This window comes from Paramisgurnus dabryanus, chromosome 11 (genome assembly GCF_030506205.2).
Source record: "Paramisgurnus dabryanus chromosome 11, PD_genome_1.1, whole genome shotgun sequence".
Classification (NCBI taxonomy): Eukaryota; Metazoa; Chordata; class Actinopteri; order Cypriniformes; family Cobitidae; genus Paramisgurnus; species Paramisgurnus dabryanus.
Window position 1 is genome coordinate 5168709 of NC_133347.1, and position 16705 is coordinate 5185413.

Here is a 16705-nt window from a genome sequence, read left to right on the forward strand (position 1 = left end):
TTTCTCATTAAATCAAACCGTTTATTAAACCAATGTTTCATTTTGTTTTATTCATACAACCATTATTAGTGGACACAGCGCTAACTGAAGAAATATCAGCATCACATCCCATTAAAGGATCACACGTCTCATAGCCAAACGCAGCTCAGCATCAAAATAAAATCATACAGGGTCATTTAATCTATATCAGTGTTTGAAAAGAATTGGCACAAATTAATACTTTCAATTTAAAAGAAAAAAACAATTGAAGAAATTATCAGCCAAAAAATTACTACTTTAGATCATTTAAGGGGTTCAGCACAATAAATACTTTTTTAGGCTTTTCTCATGGTGTAAATTACGTGAACAAAGCTTGCGTTGAGGAGGGGACTGTGTGTGAATAACTGACAGACGCAGGTCACTGATATATCAAGCAGAATCGCTCGCTCTTTGAGATCACCAGGGATTGAAGTTTCCAGATCCAGAAAAGGACAAATGCTGTCAATCATGTGAGGATCGTGTCATCGATCTCCTCATTGGAGTCGGGAAGGCCAGAGATCTTCTTCAAAGATCGTCTGTAACACTCTGACAGAAGCTCATTACTGGCGGAGTCTAAGATCGTGCTGATGCTCTGAAACAAATAAACACATACGGATGTTCATATCGCTCACAGATGTCCTTCATTGACATGCAAAAAAAGTAAATTTATCTGCCTTTGCCCATTAGACAGGCTATTTATTGTGTTTATTTAAATCATATCTTAAAGCACATTTTTTTCTTGGTCTTTGAAACCTGATGTTGACATTTTGTTTAATTTGATCTTATTTTTTATATTGTTTTACTATGTATTGATTTTATTAATTTGGTAAACTTTGTTTGCTTTAAAGCATACAATTCTTTACATATTTTCTTTTTTTGCATTTTTGTGTGAATCCCATCTTTGCTTTAAATATTTTGACCAATTAAATTACCATTAAAAAATCATATTTTAGATAAAATGCACATTTATGTCACGTCCCCACCATTTCACTCAGTCCTGTTAGCAAAATCTAGAAAGTCACATTTTCAAGAGGAAGTTACATCATCTGGATCTTCTGAAGGCCATGTGAAGATCAAGTGTCATTTTCTTTTCTGTATATTTTATGATATTGATGCTATGACTGTGAATGCCAATCTTAAAGGAATAGTCAATTTTCTTAAAAGAAAAATCCAGATAATTTACTCACCACCATGTCATCCAAAATGTTGGTGTCTTTCTTTGTTCAGTCGAGAAGAAATTATGTTTTTTTGAGGAAAACATTGCAGGATTTTTCTCATTTTAATGGACTTTAATAGAGCCCAACATTTAAACAGTTTTTTTCAGCAGAGTTTCAAAGGACTCTAAACGATCCCAAACGAGGCATAAGGGTCTCATGTAAAGAAACGATTGTCATTTTTGTCAAGAAAAATAAAAAATATGCACTTTTAAACCACAACTTTTCGTTTAGGTCCGGTCCAGCGTGACCTAACGTAAATGCGTAGTGACGTAGGGAGGTCACGTGTTACATATATAAAACGCACATTTGCGGACCATTGTAAACAATAAACTGACACAAATACATTAATTAGTATCAGTTGACATACAACAACGTAGGAACGGTCCTCTTTCAACACACTTGTAAACACTGGGGCGGAGTTTCGCGTTCGTCCTCTGTGACCTCTTGACGTCATGACGTATTGCGTGGGGTCACGCTGCTGCATCACGACCGTTTCTAGACGAGAAGCTGTGGTTTAAAAGTGCATATTTTTTATTTTTCTTGTCAAAAATGACAATCGTTTCGCTAGATAAGACCCTTATGCCTCGTTTGGGTTTGTTTAGAGTCCTTTGAAACTCCGTTGAAAAAAACTGTTACGTGTTGAGTTAAGTATTAAATGTTGGGCTCTATTAAAGTCCATTAAATTCTGCAATGTTTTCCTCAAAAAAAAATTTCTTCTCGACTGAACAAAGAAAGACATCAACATTTCGAATGACATGGTGGTGAGTACATTATCTGGATTTTTCTTTTAAGAAAATGGACTATTCCTTAATGTTCTGTCCTGTAACCAATATTATTTCTTTGATGTTATAATCTATCTATATTTGTTGATGTTATTATTTTAAATTAAAAAAAAAAAATTGGTATATCACAAGAATTTGCTCAGTGTCTTAATGCCATTATCATGCAGCTTTATTTCACCTATTTGCTAAATCTATGCTTACAACATGCAAATGACACCAATTTAGTGGAATGGCCCATGTGTCAAAACAGAAAATGCTTACACAACCCAAAAAAGTGCTTTTTTGATCCTCACCTGCATGCCGCTTTCTCCCTGGCGCAGTCGCAGTAAACTGACAAGCGTGTGTTCGCTTTGGGCTCGGACGCTGGTGTTCTTGTCTTTGGTGTTGTCCAGCAATGCTTTGATGACCGGTTTCACCAGATTGGGTTCTAGAGAGGGAGTCTCCGCCTCCTTAAACACCCACCACAGGACGCGCTCCGTCACCAGACGAATATCACTGGACTGGTTCTGCAGACACTGTGGGAGGAGAAACGATACAAAGGTCACACTCACAAACATCTGATGTGAGTTTAAACAACTTTTACATTTGTAACTTTTTTGAAGCAAAATACTATGCAGTATACACATTTTAGTGTGGCATGTATTGAAAATCTCATGCACCAAATGTGCAATACTTAAATAAAGTATCGCACAATGTACATGCCATTTTGAGTATGACAAAATTGTCAATAATGTTTATCATTGCATCATTTTTCAATGCTTTTTTTAATAAGCACTATGTTTTGCACACTATGCAGTGCATTTCATTGCAATTTAACCTCACCTTTACAAACTGTGTGACGATACGAGGTGAAACACTTTCTCCTCCTTCTGAGCATAGCTGATGCTTCATCATGTAACCCATGGCCCTGATGCCACTGCATGCGATGGGAATCTAAAGGAGAGATCATACCCAACATTAATTAAAGAGCACATGAACAGTAGACAATAAAGATGTGCATGCACACAATAATATGGATTTTTTTCCAGAAAACTAGATTCAAGCACTTTCAATGACCTGTATCTATGCATATGTGTATTTTCAAAAATTGATTTTTTTCCCCCCAGATTCACAAACTTTCAAGGAGTCGTGGGAACACTGGGCAGTCAACAGATCAGGCTGTGAGATGAATTGTCTCTTACTCGATCAGCAGTAGCGCTTGATAACACAGCCTCCAGTACAGCAGATCTGTATTCCTCCGAACACAGCTGACCAGGAGCAGACTTCACTGTGATAGCCAGAGCCAAACTCCGGCCGTGACGGACCATCCAGTCCACACCAGACACATCCGCTGTACAGAGAGAGAGATGTTTAGTGTGAGATATAGAAATAAGTAATGTGGAGGATATGAACTATTTAAAGTTCTGCAATGTTATGAATTTTGTTCTGCTTTTTTTAAAGCACATGCTAAATGTGTGTGATCTTACCAAGAAGATGCTGCTGTAAAACACTCCTGAGTTCTTCGTCTGAAAGAAACGCACACAGCTCGCCAACGCACCCTGCAGAGGCCATCCGTGTGGCATCCTACACAAAAAGTGCACACACACATAAAAGCCAGGTGAGGCTCCAGTGACACACTAACATGACCACATCCTGTGCTACATCACTGCTCAAAGACAAACAGCATTCAGACGGTCATGAGAATGCAGACAACAAACAGAAACTCATCAACCAACATAATGCCAATATTTACATACGTGATACGTTAAATTAAATTCAAGTTAATCTATTTCAATGCATCTACGACACTGAATATAACCAGGGGTGGAGACAGTGTGGTTAAAAGTTTAGAATCCGGGCACATTTTTGGACCAATAATATATAAATTTTATGCTTGAATTCACACCTTTGAATTCAACTATTAACTCGTTCCCTGCCATTGACGAGTTATCCCTGTTTTTACAACAATCCATACTTCAGTTATTATCCACCAGGTGGCACTCTTACCCAACTTATAAAACACTAAAGCATCCACTAAAGCGGCGCGGTCACACTTTCTGTGTGGTTTTAGATGCGAAATGCAAATCAATTGAGCAAATTGCAGATGAAATTTAGCTCTGTAGCTAACATAATAGACACCTATGTGCATGTTTATTGTAGCACTTCCATCCTTGTAACAACAAGTTAGGTTTTAGAGGTCCTGTTCTTCCTGTGTTTTTGAAGCTTTGATTGTGTTTACAGTGCGCATATAACACGTGTTTATGTTTCACGTGTAAAAACGTGGTATTTTTCACACAATTTACTTATCTGTATACCGCTGCTTTCACTGTCCTAAAAACGGGCTGATGTCTTCCTTGTCCTATGAAGTCCCTCCTTCAGAAATATGTATTGAGTTATGATCGTGTCGTTTGTTTAGTGTGTTGCGATTCGACAGCAGTTTGGCTTAGCAGAGCCGTAGCTGGTGACTGACGTTTTCCTGTGGGCGGAGTTTAGTCAAAAACTCTTATATTGACGTCATTCAGCTGGAAAGATGAGGGGTGCAGTTCAAACTGGCCGTTCGCTGTAGGCTTTGAAAGGGGAATTCTGTTCAAGAAAATATATCGCCTGACAGTGAACTTAGTAGGTATTATTTATGCTCTTACAGCAACATAACAAACTAACTAAAGTTTAAAAAAATGGTATCAGGAAGAACGTGACCTTTAATGTTTAATGCTGAAAACGCATTCTGATGATGTACTGGTGGTGCAGATTGATACTTTTTCGCAACCTTGAGTGACCCAAGAGAGAATATCTTGAGTCATTGATCCGCACCCAATCCAGCGGGTCATCACTGATATCAGTTGCCTCCCCTTGTCTGCACTTTGTACTGCAAAGTTTTGTTACAGGTGAAAGAGACATGAGATATGGGCTTCTGGCCTGTGTTCATGTGTTTTAAAAGATGTGTGGTTTTGGGTGACGACTTGAATGATGTGATTTCAATGCTAGTAGGCTAAAGTTAGCATTTTTCTAAATCGCCCACTCTACCATTAACTTGGTTGAGCTTTTAAAGCGAATGAACCGGACCAATGAGCATGTGCAGCATATGCAAAAACATCACCACCTGTTGCTGAATTCATGGCCAGACAAAATGCCAGCACAACCTATGTCTGGTTAACTAACTGTAATAAACTGTCAGTAGTACCTCGTCATGTCCCAGCATGCCTAGCAGTGTACTGATGATGTTTTTCTTAATGCTGGGGTCAACCTTTGACCCTGCACCCTGGATGACGAACCGCAAGGCTTGCAACATGGTTTCCCTGCAGCAAAAACAAACATACGGTGAACATCCTGAACATTTTTAATATAGTATGCACCTGTAAATATTATTATATTTTCTGCCTATTTAGTTTATCTGATTTTGGTGTTATATTATGTGAAGTGTATAGAAAAACGTCCGTGGCATCTGGGTGATTATAGCAAAATTAGACTTATGAGGTGTCATGAAACTTTTTGATAAATTAATATATTAATTTATTATTTAAATTTTGCACATGATTTCAAATGACATCATATAAACCAATTTTGTTTTTTTTTCCACATTTAAGGGGAACATTTTCATTACCGCAACGTGTGCATGACTGGATTTGGGTTCTTTGACATGGAAAATTTATAAGTCAAAAATCAAAAAAATCAAAAGCTTCATTGCATGTCATACTATAAACATTTACAGTAAAGAAACATGTGCTATTTGGTGATCATTGGTAAATGTAGAGACAATAATAAGGAATATAAATGTGTCCAAAACCAATTTTCTCATCCTCCACAACAACTTTCAATCATTGCCCTCAAGGAACTAACTTAAAAAAATATATATTTGGAAGGGACATAATTGACTGTGAAACTCAAGATGGCTACCAGGTAAACAGTTCTTATTTTTTCTCTCCAGATTAAAGTTGAAATTTTGTTTGTAATAGTAACTTTTTAGTTCTCATTACCGAAACATGAGTTTGTAAATGCATAAATGATAATTTTTGATAATGATAATCAAAAAAATGTAAATAATTCTATAGGAAATATTTTTTAAATCCTCTAAAAATAATGATTATAGTAAATTCAGACCTTAATCTTATGTGTGCAAAAAAATGGCTTCAAGGGCTTTAAAAAAATAAATAAATGCTGGACACCTTCTAAATCTGGATTTCGTGAGAATCACCCATCTGTTGCTGCTAAATATAAAGATGATTTCGAACACTGATGGCAAAATTTTATCCATCTTCCTTAATAACACATTTTAATACTTAAATGGCAGGAAAAAGTATGTGAACCTTTTGAAATGTCATAGTTTTCTGAATAATTATGTCATAAAATGTGATCTGATCTTCAAGAGTATTGCCAAAATAATGTCTCTAAAAATAATAACACAAATAAATCCTGATATTTTTGATTATATCTCAAAACACCCAGTCTGCAAACTAAAGATAACTACCTGACTCCTGAGTCCTCTGCAGTGCGTATGGCCGTCAGCTGCTCGGTGAACAACGGATCTACTTTAGCGTGTATAGAAACCAGCTGACCCAGGGCTTCGGCCGCCCGGAGCCGTACGGCCCGACTGGAGTCCTGGAGCGCCTTCAGGAAGGTGGTCTGGAGCTGTGGCAGGAACGGCTTCAGAGCGATGCCCACCTTGGCCAACAATAAAGTGAGTGTTTCGAGCAGAGCCGTCTTCACGTTCCAGGCGAAACGGTCTCCTAGGATACGGATGAGAGGTCCGGTGATGTTGACCACGGAGGGGCGGAGCGCCTCCGCTGATGTCAGTTTAATGACTCCTCCCAATGCACGGGCCGCCTCCTCCTTTTGCTCTGGACTTCCTGTCAACACACCTTCTCTCAACACAGGGAGAATACATGTGACACCCTGAGAGAGAGAGAGCGAGCAAAACAGTTTACTAAGTGCGTACTAATTTCATCCAATTAATTTGATGCATTTAGATGTGTTGACCCCTGCTCTGTGTTTTGACTCTGTAAGCGATGCTCACCTTTTTAGGCAGACAGAAGCCGGGTAAGTGTTGACCTTTGACCTCAGCAGCAGCTGAGCGGATGTCTCTGTGCAAGTCATCGATCAGGGCCAGCTGGCTGCCTGCATCCAGTTTCTACATAAACACATAAATGCACTTAAAATTAAAATAAAACCCACAAAACACAAAAACTTGTAGCTGTCAATCAAAGCCAGATGTTATCCTACGCATACTCTTCATAATCAATAACGTGAAGGATCTCAAACCTTGGTGATGGCGTTGATGGTGTCCCAGCTCTGGATCAGCACTTCTGTATTCGTGTCGTTCATGAGCCGCATGAGGCCGGACAGCAGGGTGCGCGTGTGAGCGCTGTAGTCCAGGCGAGTCCGAGAGAAGTAGCCGTTGAGTATGGTGACGGACGCTTGCCTCAGCCCTGCGTCAGTTCCTCGCGTGGCTTCCAGAAGGTCTTCGATGACGATTCTCTGACCGACTTCATCCTCCACAGATAGAACGACGGTCTGACAGTTACTGAGCTCCTGTGGAGGGAACACAAAGTGTCAGAAACAGATGACTCATGGGTGGCGATCGAGTGGAAATGATGATTGACAGGTGTCAGGTTTACCTGCAGGCATTCTTCTGTGCCCAGCTTCTCTTTGAGGGAGGACAGGAGCGCAGGCAGAATCACCCCAAGATGACGCGTCAGGGCGTCTCCCGCCACCGCAGAGAGGAAGGCCAGAACACGCGTGTTTACGGGAGGAGCGGTTAGCTGTAGAGGAGAGAAAAATGTACATACAAAAGTTTTTACATTATATATTTTTTGCTTTGGTTAGTTCCCATTTTCCACCCCCATCTAGTGAGGTTGGCTGTTTTACAGACGCTCAAAAGGTTTGTTCCTATTTAAAGGGCACCTATTATAGTATGGACATAAATGTGTGTTGGCAATGTGTGACCACAACAACCCTACAATGAAAAAAAACCCACCTACTCTATCATTTTTAATCCCCATTAAACCAAAGCAGTCTCAATAGACAAGCCATTTTGATTCTCTTGTTAAAAACACACTATGCAGTTATTTTATTAAAAACGGAAAATGCATAGAGCGCCTTTAATGTGACATCACATTGATAAAGCCCCACCCACAGCCAATGACTGACAGTCCTGCATTGCCGTAGTTTCCACCCTCAGCAAGTTGTATGTTGTCCAATATATCTCATATCATAGTCCAAGACTGTATTTACAGGAATCAGCTCTATTTTAAGTGAAAACGCTCACTGTCTCTTTTGTTAAGGGAGTGAGGAGCAGCAGCAGCTCATTTGCATTTAAAGGTACAGACACATTTTTGTTACCACCCAAATAGGGGCATTTTGGACATGCTATAATAAATATTAAGTGGGGTATTTTGAGCTGAAACTTCACAGACATATTTTGGGCACATATCATAGGTGCCCTTTAAATAGGTAGTTATGGGTCACAATAAGCTGCGATGCTCACCTGTCGCTAGTTAAAAAACAAAAACAAACTCACCTTAGGCACCAGGTAAGGCAGAACTGAGCGACTCTTAACGGCCATGACCTGCTTGAGTCCGTCCAGTGCAAACTCTGATGTCTCTTCATCTTCCTACAATCAACATACATTTACATCAACACCATCATCATCATCTTTAGACTGCAAATAATGTATCCTACAAAATCCCAGATGGAGGGAAACTAACAATAGCTGTGTTTCCATTGCAGATATGCGCAAATCTTTAGCATTATTTTCTATAAATAAATAATTGTCAAATCGTAATTGTTTGAGCTCATTGCAATGATTTCAGATCACCGCAATGATTGCACATCTCTTCAAAAAACACAAGGGGGAGCTGCAGCGCCTGTATAAATAAGACGTTGTATCAGATGGTGCTCCTTAACTGACAGTGTAAATGCAATACACGGCAAAGCCATTTAATACAGTGGAAAAAACTGCATTTAAAGAAATGCGTCACAACTTTGATAAGTAGTATAAACTGCCAGGTAAAACATACATTTCCAAAACAGCAATTCCAAATTCAGGGAAGTGAAGGATGCTATTCTTAAGCATATGTAAGGAATTGTGGTCCAGTACTATTATGACCTTAGTAGGATTGGCTACTATTTAAGAACTGTTTTGGTATAGTCAGTAAATTTTTATTGCATTTTTATTTTCAGTTATTTTTATTTATCTATATTGTGTTTATTTCTTATGAAGAATTTTCAGTTTTTGAAAGATATATTCATGCAATTAATATTTAATATCCGGTAAACCTGGCAAAAGATTTAGTTTAAATAATCACAACAATATGTGAAAATCATTTCATGAACAAACAAAAGAAAATGTTTGAGAATTAAAAGTCAAAGCAATAAAACAGACAATTTATTGTTATAAATCGCTAAAATTAACGTCAGCCAAAATTTTATAATCATGACAGCCCTATAGTACATAATTTTAAATCAAGAGATGTATGAGTGTTATCTAAATAAAATATTGGCAAGGAAAGCCTCTTATACTTGGGAGCAGACACGTAATGGTGTGTTTATATTAGGGATGCTAAACAATTAATCGCAATTAATCGTTAGCAGAATAAAAGTTTTTGTTTACATCACATATGTGTGTAAACTGTGTATAATAAATATGTATATATATATAAATATGAACACATTCATGTATAATTTTAAGAAAAAAAATGTATATATTAAGTATGTATATTTATATATAATATAAATTATACATAAATATACAAATGTATATACACATGTAAACGTTTCTAAAACATATACATGCATGTGTGTACATTTATTTATACAAAGTTATTATACACAGTTCACACACACACATATGATGTTAACAAAAACTTTTATTCTGCTAACGATTAATCGCGATTAATCGTTAAGCATCCCTAGTTTATATTGGGTTTTAGTACATACTGCATTATCTACAAACAATAATTATGTGACTAACTTGCATCAGGTGACCTGAAAATGCAAATAAATAGTTTTTATTGCAGTTTTGCTTAATATTTTTTTTTCCGAATTGCCTGAGAAACCACCTCATGCAAGCGTAAAACTTTAATGCGATATATGTGAGATTTTGCGAAATTGATGCATTTCCATTGGCTGTATTTTCAACCCATTTGCGCAATTTAATGGTTAATGGAAACGTAGCTAGTGAAGTATCTGAATATTGCGGGATCACTAATAAAAATGCAACTAAGATGGTACCAGTTGCTTGAGCAGCGCAGGCAAGATGTCATCGAGCGCTTGGTGACCGATAGTCGTGTGAAGCTGCTCGAAGGTTTTGGCGGCCGCTTCTCGAACCTCCTCCAGAGGATCACACAGAGCTTTGCGCACGGTGGGGACCAGAGACTCAGAAAACACCAGAACCTGACACACAGACACAAAATGTCAGATCACCACAAATCACCTGACCTTTATTTTATCTTCCACATCGCTGCATGACTCACTGCGTCTCTGCTAGTGGACTTCATGATCTCACTCAGGCCGATACACACGCCCTGTCTCTCGTCGCTCTTGTCCGAACGTAAACCCTCCTCCAGGATGGGAATGATCTCAGGCAAAATTTTCTCGCCCAGCTTTCTCACCAGATCACCCAACGTACGAGCAGCGATCTAGAGAAGAAAAACACAAATGGTCACACAGAAAACATTTTCATCTTCCGTTCATCCACAAAACCGGGCGATTCAATGAGACATGGACATTAAAGAGATGTGTATCTGTGTACCGTTCTTTTGTCTGGACACGTGGAGGCCAGGAACCCCAGCAGAAGTGTGAAAAGGGTTGGCAAGATTTCTCTCAGAGTGCGGGGTGTGTTTGTCACCACAATCTTCCATACGTGAAGAGACGCCTGTCTCACCACCAGCTGCGTGTCTGAGCGGCCCATGTAGAGTCCAGAAAGTACACGGTTGCGTCTTTCAGGGCCCAGGGCTCCAATAATGGCCTAAAGATATTCATCAAAGTATATTTATATACAGTTCCACTTCACGAAAACAGGAAGTGAGAGATATTTCTTCTTCTAAAGATAGCGGTGCTGTCAGACCCTGTCTCTGAGGTCTTGACAGCAGGGTGAATGATGTCACTCTAGTGCGTTTCAAAAACACATTATTCGGTACCTTGTTGGACTGGGCTGTGCCAAAATTGTCATCCTCTGATGCAGTCTCGGTTGTCATCTTTCCCGTTACCCCGGAGATGTGGAACAGCAGGTCTCCTAGCAACTGCACCGAGCTGAATCTAAAAGAACACAAGTAGCATCAACATCCATCACTATGACAACCAAAGATGAAGAGGGTCTTAACTTATGATCTGATGGGGGACACTTATAAAAGCCGTGTGTGTGTGCAAAATACCTGATTCTCCACAGGTCATCAAACAGACCCTGTTCCAGCTCTGGGAGCAGGAGGGCGATGGCGGTCTCAGCATACATGCTGATGATGCGTTGACCTGCACGCAGGGCTGTGTCTCTGACATACTCGTTCTCATCGGCCAGAGCCTGCAAATCGAGCGAGGGATAAGAATCCATCTTGAGCTTAAATTCTCAAGCAATAAAAGATCATTAGAAAGCGATGAAGCGTCTCACCTTCAGGATACAGGGAATGATGGGACCCACATACGGAGTGAATTTTTCTCCGAAGGTGAGCGGGAGGTAGATGAACATCATGATGTATCCGTCTCTGACGTGAGACGCGATGTCGATCTTACTGGCTGTCTGCACCACGTCAGGCATGAGTTTATCGAGTTTCTCCACACCGAGGGCAGCCATGACCTCGGCCAGACCTAAAACACACAGAGACATCAGCAAAGAACAAAAATACCTGCATAAAGTAACGCTTTAAATCATGATTTTAGGTGCCGATTATTTTGTAATAAATAATTTTTCAGAGCCTGAGGACGTAAGCAGAAAAAATAAGATGTTTTAAGAAATATTATTTTCTTTTCTAGCAAAACAAGCATAATTTTCACTACAAAAAAGTACTTTTAAACCACAACTTCTCGTCTTGCACTAGGCACGTGACGTGCCAGCGTGACCTTATGCATTACGTAAACACCTTGAAAGGTCACGCATGACGTACGCGAAACTACCGCTGCAGTGCTTACGAGTGTGGAAAAAAGGACCGATCAGATGTAGATGGATACAAATGAATGTCTTTGTGTCAGTTTATGGTTTAAAATGGTCCACAATTGGGTGATTCTCACGAAATTAGACTAATGAGGTGTCATGAAACATTTTGATAAGTAAATGCATAGTAAGAGTATTAAAATAAGAAGCATACAAATACAAACATCTCTTCATGTATTATTTTGCACATGATTTCAAATGACATCATACAAACCAATTTTGTTGTTTTTTCCACATTTAGAGGGAAAATTTTCATTACCACAACGTGTCCATGACTGGATTTGGTTTCTTTGACATGGAAATATTTATAATTAAAAAATCTAAAAAATTCAAAGCTTCAGTGCCTGTTATACTATAAACATTTACAGTGAAGAAACATGTGGTATTTGGTGATCATTGGTAAATGTAGAGACAATAATAAGGAATATAAATGTGTCCAAGACCAATTTTCTCATCCTCCACAACAATTTTCAGTCATTATTTAACCACTCAAGGAACTAACATTCTCAAAATAAATTTGTTGCAAGGGACATTATTGACTGTGACGCTCAAGATGGCTACCAGGTAAGCAGTTCTTATTTTTTCTCTCCAGATAAAACTTGATATTTTGTTTGTCATACTACCTAGACAACTAGTTCTCATTACCGAAACATAAGTTTGTAAATGCATATATTTAATGTAATATCATGTTGCAATAATGATAATTTTTGACAATGATATTCTAAAAAAATTTTATAAATCTATAAGAAATATTTTTTAAATGCTCTAAAAATAATGATTATAGTAAGTTCAGACCTTAATCGTATATGTGCAAAAAAAAACAATGGCTTTAAGGGCTTTTTAAAAAATCTGATGCTGGACACCTTCTAAGTCTGGATTTCGTGAGAATCACCCAATTGTGAGTTGCACATATGTAACATGTTAAAGGAACAGTATGTAAGAAATTTATATCAATTAATCATTAAATGGCCCTGAAATGTCACTAGACATTAAGAAATCCTTTTCATTTCAAATACTTATATCACTGACAACAGCAGTCCGGCCAGGATATTGTCATTTAAAAAGTGGAGTTGCAGCCCTCAACTGATGTTTATGTTGTCGTTTGGTATATTGGCCACCAGCTGTGTGATTGCAGCACCAGTTTCAGCCACACGTTTTGTGATTGCAATACCAGTTTTGGCCACAATCCTACATACTGTTCCTTTAATTTTGAAGCTGCATTGAAACTGTAAACTGTTGAGGTCCACTAAAGTCCACTAGATGGAGAAAAATCCTGGAATGATTTCCTCAAAATAAAAAAAATAAAAATCTTTTAAAATGAACGTGATTTCCAGTAAGGGAACATGGGGACCATCGATCCTCAATGGTTTTTGCGTTGCATTGTGGGAAATTTTAGGGAACGAACATTCCAGTACACCGGAAGGATTCTGAGGTTGAGACAGCCCTTAAAATGTCCGACTCCCTTATCAGTGCCCTTACTACTGAAAAAGGGAGCTGATTGAGACACACCCAAAGAAAAACATTCTTGAATGACATGGGGTGAATTAACAAAATTATTTTCTAAAAAGTGGAATAATCCTTTAAGGTAAATTAATTACAGGAAGATGTGAGGTAAATATAAATTAACACCGGTAAGCACTTTAATATAATTTTAAATACTGTAAATGTAAACAAACATCTGCTAAATTAACATCTGAGCTGCAGCGCTCTGCTGCCCTCTGTTGGTTCAACGCAGCAAAATTTGGGTCGTTCTCACCTTGAGCAGCACCAGAGCGGTCCACAGAGCTCTGTTCTGAAGCCAGCGTCTCCATGAGCCACGGCAGCAGGTCCTCAAAGCTTGATTCTCCCATACCCTTCACCATGGCACCCAGAGCTTTAGCAGAGACGGTTCGTACCTGCGGATCAGGGACAGATGAGACGTGACACGCTACAGATTCAGCTCGTGTCATTTAAAAACGATCTCTCACATCATCCAAATATATATATTTAAAACTCACTCCCCCAGCCCACCCTGAGCATATACTGAAACTAAATGACAAAATTGGCTCATTGTGAAGCAACAAAAACATAAGCTGTGAATTTGACGGTTAACTAAAGTTGTAAATGGACTTCAGGAAGGCTATGCAGTAAAAGACTAAAACACAGGCCTTTATAAAACGCCAGATTTTTGTACCTCAGGCACAGGATCCAACAGGGAACTTTTCAGTCCTGGAATCACAGCTGGCAGATATGGAGACAAATCCTTGAATAAAACACAACACAAAGATACAGATAATTAAGATTTACACATTCAAATGTGTATTTTTAACTAGTAACTTTTTAAGCTTATTTCACACCTTCTGGTCAGTGAGTGAGTACATGTTTCCTATGATCTGGGCGGCCATCTTGCGCGTGTCGGTGGAGCGGTCTTGGAAAGCTCTCTGAACGATGGGCATGATCAGAGCAAGTGATGGAGCGTCAATGAAGTGCACAAACTTTGTGTCCAGAAGTGTTTGCAGGCAGTGATGCGTCCTATGAGATGGATCGGTCAGAGCATCCAGCAGAACGGGGGTGATCGCTGCACGATGCACAAAAACACCAATTTAGTGTCATTGAAAACTAACAGAAGATTATATAAGACGTAATATAAAACGAATAGCTCGTGCATACCAAGGATCTCAGGGTTGCGAATGACTGAGCCGATTTGTCGGAGAGCCTGCTGACCGGCTTTCTGGACCTTCACGTGTGAGTCAGTCAAAACCTCCGTCAGTTTGGGTACGATGTTCGGCAGACAGGAGGACAACTGCTTAGGAGCGCAATAAGCCATCGCACCCAATAACTCCACAGAGCCTATGGAGAAAATTTTTTTAAGTCAACAAATAACAATATGCAAATATCAGTCAGCGACTAGGGATGTTAACCGATGACCGTTTGACCGATGGTTGACCGTATCAACGTTAACCGGTCAAAGTTGTCGGTTGTCGGTTAAAAAAAGGGATCTGTAAATTAGGCTATTATAGACAGTGGACTAAACCCTACTACAGTTAGTCATCTCTTTCTTTCCAAGATCATTTTGTGTGAAGTGAACAAATCCCTCACACTCAGTTTTTCATAACTGGTCTGTTTGTACTTTATAAACCAATAAAAAACATTTGGCGCGAGGTCACTGCGTTTGGTTTCGCATGCTCACAAGGTTTGCGAAAAGTAAATGCTACAGGCTATTTTTTGATAAATTCCTTTATTCGAATAGTAAATAAAATACAGCAATAAAAGAATTAAAATTAAAGTCTCTCCTGGTTGTGTTCCAAATTATTAACATTTATGTATTTTAGGCTAACAGTTAAGTGCAGAGTAAGTTTTGTTTCTGTAAATCCTCAGCCATGATTTTTACCACTTTATTAAGTTTTGCTTTGTAGAAAGCATTTCTTTAAAGTGAATTTCGTTTTGTATAAATTGTATCTTAATTTTAATAAATGTTTCATCAACCAAATGAATGTATTTAATAAATAAAAAGCAAATATAGCAGATCATATAATTACCGGTCCGTGCATGAAGGCGCCGGCACGGCGCGTTCACTTGCATTGCATTGTTAATTAGAACGCACCTCATCATAAATAAATAAAACTCAGTGTAGGCCTATATGCCTCATACAAGCATTAAATATCTTTGCTGCATTTGTTCTAGAACAAACACAGTGCCAGACCTGCTTTGGCCGGTGCGTCTTTTACACATTCTGAAGGTGCCCGTTTAATCCATTGGTTTTATCGTGTTGCAGTCTATTAGGCAACATTCCGCATAAGATGGGTTTAGATTTGGAAATACATTACATCTATATTTCAGTGGTAACAGAAAAGGTGATGATGATCATCCTATGTCTTTATTATTACTACCCCAAACTAAAGCGCAGTCTCTTCTGAGCTGTCATTTTCTTAAATGAGCCGCGACAATTTTCAAATGAGCTTCACAAACGCCTTTATTTTCAAGTTCAACGCGATCACCTAGTACCTAAACTATTTCGAAACTAAGCACGGCGCCGCGTTTGCCGGACTTATGTTTCGCGCTGTAGGGGATTTAAAAAGTGTTGTGAGGTCTGTGTGTGTGTGTGAGCCGGAGGCAGAGCGCAGAGAGATGCAAGTTGCGAAATTGCAGGCGCGGCTCGAAATGGTAGGTATGTGACAAAAAATATAAATACTAGAAAATTCATATATAATTCTAACCATATGATAGATAATAAAAAGAACTTTAACATGGTTTTTAAATTATTAAAATCGTATAATTATTAAGAAAGTTATGGAATTTTTTATCTCGAAAATTAGGGGGCATTTTTGTACCCAATTAAAACGATAAAACTATGAAAAACTGTTACCTCTTCCGCTTGACCAAACACTTTAAAATATCATAACTTCCTCATTTCTTGGTCTATTTGCATAATTCAAACACCACATTGTATGTAATTAAAAGCCCAACAAGATTAAGATGACATCTTTTTAAAAGATATATAAAAATGTTATTATTTTTGATTAACCACTAATTAATGAAACCCAGAGCATCAATCCACGCATATCTTTCATATGAAATCAAAGCCCTCTCAA

At 38.6% G+C, this 16705-nt stretch overlaps 1 protein-coding gene across 1 annotated transcript in view; it reads right to left on the reverse strand.

The window, feature by feature from the left end:
• The window catches only part of gcn1 (GCN1 activator of EIF2AK4), a 41077-nt gene continuing 24372 nt past the window's right edge, over window positions 1–16705 (reverse strand). The window contains exons 37-57 of the mRNA XM_065248279.1: window positions 14784–14963; window positions 14471–14691; window positions 14308–14376; window positions 13891–14029; window positions 11595–11791; window positions 11365–11507; window positions 11131–11248; window positions 10743–10958; window positions 10465–10629; window positions 10223–10384; window positions 8511–8603; window positions 7609–7752; window positions 7253–7522; window positions 7008–7121; window positions 6462–6886; window positions 5178–5292; window positions 3484–3580; window positions 3199–3347; window positions 2840–2950; window positions 2311–2532; window positions 1–610 (exon numbers count right to left, since the gene is read on the reverse strand). Of these exons, the coding sequence (XP_065104351.1) occupies window positions 485–610; window positions 2311–2532; window positions 2840–2950; window positions 3199–3347; window positions 3484–3580; window positions 5178–5292; window positions 6462–6886; window positions 7008–7121; window positions 7253–7522; window positions 7609–7752; window positions 8511–8603; window positions 10223–10384; window positions 10465–10629; window positions 10743–10958; window positions 11131–11248; window positions 11365–11507; window positions 11595–11791; window positions 13891–14029; window positions 14308–14376; window positions 14471–14691; window positions 14784–14963 (3476 nt within the window). The 3' untranslated portion in view covers window positions 1–484. The remainder of the gene's footprint in view (window positions 611–2310; window positions 2533–2839; window positions 2951–3198; window positions 3348–3483; window positions 3581–5177; window positions 5293–6461; window positions 6887–7007; window positions 7122–7252; window positions 7523–7608; window positions 7753–8510; window positions 8604–10222; window positions 10385–10464; window positions 10630–10742; window positions 10959–11130; window positions 11249–11364; window positions 11508–11594; window positions 11792–13890; window positions 14030–14307; window positions 14377–14470; window positions 14692–14783; window positions 14964–16705) is intronic.